The following is a 9,108-nucleotide window of genomic DNA, read 5'->3' as shown; positions in this document are numbered from 1 at the left end:
CTTCTAGTGCTAGGCTTATTTCTCTCAACTGGTGGAGCGTTGACAAAATGGAATGAACAGTTCCTGGACACAGTTAATTTTAAATTATTCATTCTATTTGTATCCTTCGAGTTCCAAAATGAAAAAGTGAAAACAGGAAAATATAAATAATTGGATTGAAATTGAACAGTTGTATGCATTGGCCTCCTATTTAAGGTTGATGAGAATCATAAGATACATGCCAGCACCTTCTTCTCCTACCTGTCTATTCTTCCCACGTTTCCTTTACTTCCATTTCTGCTAATACCATCATCATCAATCATTTCCATTTCCTTCATATCAGCATCCATCATATATATATATATATTATATATATATATACATATACATATATTTTCTTCTATTTAGCTTCCATTGTATAGATATATATTACAGTAAGAGATGTTGGTGTTGTGGGCTGGAGCTTTGGTTCTCATTATATGCATTGCACATTGGGTTTACTACTGGAGAAATCCTAGATGTAATGGTAAACTTCCCCCTGGTTCTATGGGTTTCCCACTTCTTGGGGAGACTCTTCAGTTCTTCACCCCCAACACTACTTCCGATATCCCTCCCTTTGTCAAAGAGAGGATGAAAAGGTCAAACACAATATCATTTCGATTTCGTCATGACACTCTTCTTCTTGTTCTTCCATTTTTCTTAGCATGTCCATTGCTGCTTGATTGCAGGTATGGGCCGATATTCAAGACCAGTTTAGTGGGGCGACCGGTAATCGTATCGGCCGACCCGGATCTCAACCACTTTGTGTTTCTTCAAGAAGGGCAGCTGTTTCAGAGCTGGTATCCGGATACGTTCACCGAGATCTTTGGACGTCAAAATGTGGGCTCGTTACATGGGTTTATGTACAAATACCTCAAGAACATGGTGCTTCATCTCTTTGGTCCTGAATGCCTGAAAAAGATGCTCCCTGAAGTTGAAGAAACAGCTTGTCGAAGGTTACAACGCTGGTCAAACCAGGAAACAGTTGAATTAAAAGAAGCAACCGCTGAGGTAATTACACATATACCCCCCACAACTCTCCCTGAGAAATCCCATTTTTATAGTTTCAAGTCATCCGAATGTAGCCTGATGGTAGCTTGGTCTTTTTCTTGCAGATGATATTTGATCTCACAGCGAAAAAGCTCATAAGTTATGACCAAGACAATGCCTCCCAGAATCTGAGGGAAAACTTTGTTGCATTCATACAAGGACTAATCTCCTTTCCCTTGGATATTCCTGGAACAGCCTATCACAAATGTTTAGAGGTACTTGACCACCATTTTCTAACTAGGCAACATAAAATCTACTACCTTTTTGTGTATTGATTCTTGAGTTTAATCTTTTCAGGGAAGGAAAAATGCAATGAAGATGTTAAAGAACCTGCTAAACCAAAGGCGGGCAATGCCGGTGAAGGGCCGAAGCGACTTCTTTGATTATGTCCTTGAAGAACTTGGTAAAGAGGGAACAATCTTAACAGAGGCAATCGCTCTGGATTTGATGTTCGTTCTACTATTTGCCAGTTTTGAAACAACTTCCCTGGCTCTAACTTTAGCAGTTAAATTCCTTTCTGATGACCCTTCAGTTCTGAAAAAGTTATGGGTATGTGATATTATTCCGATCGTGCAAACTCCGAATTGTTTTCCAAACAAACATTAGCTTAAGTATGTCCGATCTTACAGGCAGAGCATGATGCAATTCTAAGAAACAGGGAAAATGCAGACTCCGGACTTACTTGGAAAGAATACAAATCAATGACATACACATTCCAGGTGAGAAATTCTATGCTTTAAACTGACATTATCAGTCGAATAAAACTGCTTGTTTCCATACCGACAAGTTCAACTTGCAGTTCATCAATGAAACAGTTAGACTAGCAAATATAGTGCCAGGAATCTTCAGAAAAGCACTAAGGGAAATCCAATTCAAAGGTATTCATAAAAAATGTTGAGACTCACTTCCGAGTTGTTATATATTAAAGGATAAAAAAAGCCTAGCAATAAATATGAAAGCTAAGACCACAAATTTGGTGATAATGCAGGATATACCATTCCAGCTGGTTGGGCAGTAATGGTCTGTCCCCCAGCTGTGCACCTGAATCCAGCAAAATACCAAGATCCCCTCACCTTTAATCCATCACGATGGGAGGTGGGTTAATACTGGACGTGCTGTTTTCCTGAGAGATTGCTATCAAAACAAAATCACATAAAATTTTACTTTCTACTTGTTTAACTGCAGGGAGGAGAAATAAATGGAGCCTCAAAGAATTTCATGGCATTCGGTGGCGGCATGAGATTTTGTGTTGGAACAGACTTCACAAAAGTGCAGATGGCAGTGTTTCTCCATTGCCTGGTTACCAAGTACAGGTAAGTGCAAATTACAAGATGTTCTATATCTTCCCAGCACACTTTGTGCTAGAGAGAAAGAGACAAAAACTCATCAAAATATCGAACCTTTCAGGTGGGAACCAATCAAAGGTGGAAATATACTCAGAACTCCAGGTTTACAGTTTCCGGATGGCTTTCATGTACGGCTCATGGAGAAAAATAGAATGGAGTAACTTTGCAGAAACAAGGCAGAACAATGGCAACAACCCAACTTTGCATCTCACCAGTTGGCATTGCTTTTATTTTTATTTATTTCTTGGACTGTAGAAGTGGAAAACAGTTTGTTAGTATATCTAGAAAAATTTAGAAAGAGAGAGAATCTATTCTGTCACTTCTTCAACCAAGATTAAATCATAGTGTCAACAATGATCTTATACAAATTTTATAATTTCATCATAAATTTGATAAAAATGAAAAAAAAAGTAATATGATATAACGGGTCTTACTTTCAAGGCTTTTCCAGCTTTTTCTTTCTGAACAATAGGCTTTATTCTTAAAATTCTATATGAAGTACTCGATTTCCTCAATTTTCTCAGATGAAAGATGAAAAGGGAACTTTTCAGAAAGATCTGAACACAAATTTCATCCTGCTGTCCACCATCTCATCTTCAATGGTCTTTCCATATTCTCTTTTACCCTTCCGTGCTTTTGGTGCCCAACAAAATTTTTATTACATTCCAAATGGACTTACTGTATGATTCTGGAACTTGAGTTATCTATGCTTGTGCTTGACCCTTTCGACATGATGCAGATGATGATAACAATAACCAGTGTGCCTTTTTTGAATGGTTGCGTAACACCTTAATCTGATACGACATAAATTCAGTCGGTTAGAATGACACACAGAACCACCGGAGTGACTAACCCAAAAATTTTCTTTAATACTTACTAAATCATACATTTTAAAACCATTCAAAGTAGCATAAAATAACCATAAATAAATAAATGGTTTACATTCGGGAGCTCCCAAAATAAGTACATCAAAATAATACAATCGAGTTTTACAAAATAAGTTACGACTCGAATACATGAAGGTCTATAAATGATACATGCCCTCTAAGAAATATGACTCGAGACTTACTAGTTGCTCGATCGGATTGGAATGTCTGCTATGCGATAAACTCCTCGAACGCTCCTCCTAGATACATTTGCACGGAAACAAATTTCGAGCGCTGAGCTCACTAGCTTAGTGTCACACTAACAACTAAATCATACTAAAAGTGTTCATCAAATGCTCATGCTAACAAGTGCAATAAAAACAGTAGTATACTTCACTCTGTTCTAGGGTAGACATCATGATGTGGCTAAGGGTTCTGTATCTTGGAGCTCACACACCCCTCTAGTCTACCTAGGGTGAGGTCCGAGAATCTCTACATTGGATACGACACTAGACTAACCCACCTCTAGAGAGTGTTTGGGCCTCGCGCCCTAGTTAATCCTTTTAAAGTGCCTTGCGCACTGCCTAAGGATATCCAGTCAAATTCTATTTCTCAAAACCATATAATTTACTAAAGTTACTAGGATGTCCTGATTGTTTTCCTGGGAATCAACCAAGGCTAGTTTTATGTCATCAAAGATAGTTCTTGTTTCTAGCTTTAACTGATTATTTATGGTTCTCACTTTTAGTTTTATTTGAGAATAATTATGGAGTTCACGGGTACCTCAATACCTCTTATAAATCCTTTGAAATTCTTTTCCTAAAATGTTTGATGATACCGATACTAGGTCTCTCAGCACTGATACTAACCCTTGAGCATCGATACTCAACCTTAGGTATCGATACTCTATAGAAAATTTCAACTAGGAAAAATGGGTAATACTCTATACTTTCAAACTGAGTTTCAATACTCCCAAGCTAGGGTATCAATACTATCAGGGTATCGATACTAAATATGGGTTTGATGTTTTGAAAAATACCTTGGTATTGATACTCTCCGTGAGTACCAATACCAAAAATGCACATTGGAATATCGATCTTGATACCCATCATGCGGGTCTCAAAACTAGGCCTTAGTATCGATACTCCATGAATGAGTATCGATATTACTCACACAAAAATCTCTTATTTTCCCCCTCTTAAGAACAATATCGATATTGTTCTTCCAGTGCCGATATTCATACCCAGAAATGCCATGTTTGCACATGAATTTGACCCCCAAAGTTATCAAAGATGCTTATTGAGATTCCCAAACATTTTTAAGTCTTATGTGTGATAAAAAGGTCATAAAAAGAGCTTTAGAACATGCTAAAAACACTAAAACATGGAATCTATCTTGGATAAATAGGGGTTTGGGTTTTTCACCATCCCCCGTTACAAAAACAATTGAGAGAAATTCTTACTTAGTGAAAAAATATCCCGAAAAATGGCTTCCCGATATGAAATGTTACGCCTCGATAATATTCATATTTCGTCGATTAAACTCCGTCCTAAAGAATAACAGAATATTCATCAGCGCAGAATGACATCGAAAGATCCGTATCAGCGGATGATAATATATCTTTAGCAATTCATTCTACATCCAACCATATTTTTACTTGGCTTTAAGTTGTACCTGGCGTTGATTTCGAGTCTGGTTGAACGTGGTGGCCCTAGATGCACACTTTCCATTTCCTGAGTGGTGAAGCAACGATTACTTTGGAAGACGTCACTTACCAACTCGGTGTTCCTTTGAATGGTGTCGTCGTATTGAGGCAGAATGATTACAACCCCATGAGTATTATCTGCGAAGTTTTGGGAAGGGTGCCACCATCCGAGGTCTTAGACGAGTATTGGATAAAGATAACATATATGGATAACATGGTTGGAGTCCGAATTTCAAGTGATAGACAACTCTACCGAGGAGGAGGTTATTTTTGCATCACGAGCATATCTTGTCTAACTAATCGGAGGGGTTTTATTACCGGATAAATCTGGTAATTTGGTGTACACTCAGTATCTATCTATATTAAATAATTTCATTGAGTGCTGTAATACCAGTTAGGGCTCAACAATTTTAGCGTTTTTGTACCGGTAGCTTTGCAAGGCTAAATCATTGAGAGTGGTCAAAAAGCTGATGTAGCAGGTTGTAGGCTTGGTATCGGTTTCCATTTTTTAAGCCAACTACATCAGCCCCAGTGGAGTTTTCTCTAGTTGCAAGGTATTTGTTAATTTATTTTTATATGTTTTTAATCGTTTTATATTTTTTAGATGGTACCATAAAATAACCGAGACAAAGTTGTCAGGTGCTACTAAAAAAGATATACGAAGGAGGATCAACAGTGTCAGTCGACAAGCGGTAAATATTAGTTATTTTATTTATTTATTTTGAAATTGTTTCACTTTATATATACTAACTTGTATAATTAATATTTACAATTTTCTTAACTTCTGTATTATGACGAAGAGATCTATTAGTTATTGCCACCGAGATTTTTTATGGGTTCGATTTATGGTGTGTCGTGAGGCATGTATTACATTTTTGCGATTGTTAAGATGCACTGTGTTAATAGAGTGTTGCAACATTTTGCGTCTCATCAACCGATTCCTACACAAATATGGGATATGGACGCGCTCCATAAAATTGATACACGTGGGAAACATATCAAAATTTGGCCGAGGAGATAATACGAACAACAGAAGGTCATATTTTCCAAGTCGAAGAAATCATTGCTATATTCTTCTGCTTTTGCTTCTGCATCACAAGATTACTATTATGCATTTTAGGCTAGTTTCAGTTTCTGTCCTCCATGTCATATTTCAACCGACACTCAACCGACTTGGGTTGGAGGTTCATGGGATGCATCGCAACACACTCAAGCATATTCGACAGAGCACGCGAGTCAGGGTAAATGGGATCATATCATATATAGTCAACAACGTAGCCAACTCAAATCAATAACGATAATGATGGCGTCAAATACCATAAGTCCATTACCATATTTCGAATATGGATATCATATTGTGTTAAGTACACCTCCTTTTGAACAACTAAACAAAGATGAAGACGATGATGACAATCAAGTCCGACGACCTCGGTGTACTAGATGAGCCCCGATCCATTATCATTCAACCACTCTTTGGCATCATCAAGAACTTAGAAAATATAAATAAATTTTATTATGTACTAGTTTGTAAATAATGTTTTAATAAAGTTATTAATTTACTTTTTAATAAAAAAATTTTAAAATTTAATTCGACAAAAATCGTCATCTCGAGGTGATGAGTTCCATGTTAGCAGTTGTCTAGTGACATTTGTTGTTCCCTGTTGACCAACGATTATAAACAACTACTTTTTTAATTCAAAGCAAAAATCTTTTTTACTTTAAAAAACTAAAGTATTTTTATATTTTTAAAAATATTTTTTAACTAGAGGTGACAAGTTCCGTTAATTACATTTAATTAATAGCTCACGTGGGGCTCACTCATCTGGGTCTATTAAAAAAATATTTTTGGGAACTCGTCACCTCAAGGTGGCGAGTTCCAACTATACTGTTGCAATTGTTGTATTCTCCAAAATAAAAAATCGGATGCCCTAATAGACTAAATATAAATAAATTTTATTATGTACTAATTTGTAAATAATATTTTTTTAAAATTTATTAATTTAGTTTTTAATTAATATTTTTAAAATTTAATTAAACGAAAATCATCACATTAAGGTGACATGTTCGATGCTAGTAGTTTTCTAGTGACTGTTGTTACCTGTTAACCAACTATTATAAACAACTACTTTTTTAATTCGAAGGAATTCGTCACCTCGATGTGAGGAGTTCCATTAACTTTTTTTACTTTCAAAATTTAAAATATTTTTATAATTTAAAAAATATTTTTAACTGTAGGTGACGAGTCCCGCTAATTACATTTAATTAATAGCTCATGTGGGATCCACTCATTCGGGTCTATTAAAAAATATTTTTGAGAACTCATCACCTCGATGTGGCTAGCTCCAGCTATACTATAGCAATTGTTGTATTCTCCAAAATAAAAAATCGGATGCCTTAATAGACTAAATAAAAAATCCATTGCTATAATGGGCCAAAAGAACTATTTTCGTTCCAATACAGTGATTTCAAGGCCTGTTGGGTGGTAACACTACTTGTAGGGATGTGAAATCAGGTAATCGTTCAGGTTTCAGTCGGATCATATCAGGTCATGTCAAACCAGATACATGTCTTGTCAAGTCAATTTGATGGTTCGACACAGATCAGATCAGATCTGGGTAAAATCATCTCAGTCCACTTTCTGGTTGATTTGACATCAGATTCAGTTCGAGCTCGGATCAGGTTAATTTTTGTTCAGATCGATGTCAATTCAAGTCAAAACGGTTCAGGTCCAAGAAGTTAAATATCGGGCTAATTCAGGTTCAGATTAACTTCAGTCAGATCTCGTTCAGATCGGGTCACATCATTGATATACAAAATTCAGGTCAAGTCTTACTGTGTACAGATTGAGTTCAGGTCGGCTCATTTTTGGGTTAATTATTTTTTGTCTTTCATGAAGGAAAAATTGTAATTTATAATTGTATATGATTTGGAGTAAATTACAAAAATATAAGTAATTATGGGTCAATTTTAACAAAAATATATTTTAAGGACTAAATTGAATAAACATGGAATTACAAACAATAATTTAAATAAATTAAACAACACGAAATGATGAGGGATCAAATCAAAATAATTATAAATGTTAAGTTGAAATTAATATAAAAATGTACAAACTTGAATCCATTTAAAAAGATGGGTCAATTTCATATACAAATATAATTTTAAGGACTAAATATGAAATTAAAATTTAAGATTTAAATAAATTAAACAACATATAGGGATCAAATCAAAATAATTGTAACATGTGAATTTTAAATTAATATAAAAATAGATTGAATTGCATTCATTTCAAAAGTTGAGGAACAAAAGTTTATAAAGTTTTGGATTTTATAATATAATTTTAAGGACTAAATTGATTAAACATTAAATTAGAAACTATAATTTAAATAAATTAAACAACATTCAAGGATCAAATTAAAAGAACTATAATATATATATATATATATATTTGAAATAAATACAAGTCAATTTTATTAATATAAGCCCATTTGTATTACAAAATACATAACCCACTATTATATATATATATATATATATATATATATATAAGTATAAAGTATATAATATATAAGAATATGTATATATAAATATATACATAACTATATATATAAGTATATATGTATGATGTATGTACACTAATATATACATAACTATATATAAGTATATATGTATGATGTATGTACACACACACATATATATATATAAGTGTATGTGTGTGTATATGTATATAAGTATATCGTTAAACATAAGTGACTAAAATAAAATATTCTAAAATTAACATTCACATTTAATGACTAGAATTAGAATGTATACATGACTAAATTGCATTGAATTGAAAATTCAATAAGAGATTTAAAATTTAACTATGACTGAAGTGAAAGAAATCAATAACCAAATAACAAAATAGAAAATTATTGATTATTGGAGGAGCACATACCTAATTAACCAAAAAACATTTTATTGGACACTAAAACCAATCCCATCAATTACCATTTCTAAATTCCCAAAAAAAATCAATTTTCCCTAAAAAAATCTTCCTTTTAATCAAATTTTCCTCTAAAAAGTAACTTTCCCTTAAAAAATTTCTTTTAAAATTTTATATTTTCAATCTCAAATAAATTCA

General features: G+C 34.0%; 1 protein-coding gene across 1 annotated transcript; it reads left to right on the top strand.

Moving 5' to 3' along the window:
• Positions 1–405: 405 nt before the first annotated feature.
• Positions 406–2,607, top strand: LOC120163536 (cytochrome P450 87A3-like). Its single transcript, XM_039173454.1, has 9 exons — positions 406–617; positions 708–1,029; positions 1,134–1,283; positions 1,366–1,617; positions 1,698–1,787; positions 1,868–1,946; positions 2,057–2,163; positions 2,254–2,381; positions 2,476–2,607. The coding sequence occupies exons 1-9, from the start codon at positions 421–423 to the stop codon at positions 2,573–2,575; spliced, it is 1,425 nt and encodes a 474-aa protein (XP_039029385.1). The 5' UTR covers positions 406–420; the 3' UTR covers positions 2,576–2,607.
• Positions 2,608–9,108: the final 6,501 nt, after the last annotated feature.

This window comes from Hibiscus syriacus, unplaced genomic scaffold (assembly GCF_006381635.1).
Source record: "Hibiscus syriacus cultivar Baekdansim isolate YM2019G1 unplaced genomic scaffold, ASM638163v2 tig00111463_pilon, whole genome shotgun sequence".
NCBI lineage: Eukaryota > Viridiplantae > Streptophyta > Magnoliopsida > Malvales > Malvaceae > Hibiscus > Hibiscus syriacus.
The sequence above is the reverse complement of the archived record's forward strand: the minus strand, read 5'-3'. Positions and strand labels throughout refer to the sequence as shown.

Excerpts from the sequence above, each read along its gene's own strand:
- LOC120163536 (XM_039173454.1), top strand. The coding sequence starts at position 421 with ATGTTGGTGTTGTGGGCTGGAGCTTTGGTTCTCATTATATGCATTGCA. Across the intron at positions 618-707 it reads GTCAAAGAGAGGATGAAAAG|GTATGGGCCGATATTCAAGA; the intron begins GTCAAACACAAT and ends GCTTGATTGCAG. Across the intron at positions 1,618-1,697 it reads CAGTTCTGAAAAAGTTATGG|GCAGAGCATGATGCAATTCT; the intron begins GTATGTGATATT and ends CCGATCTTACAG.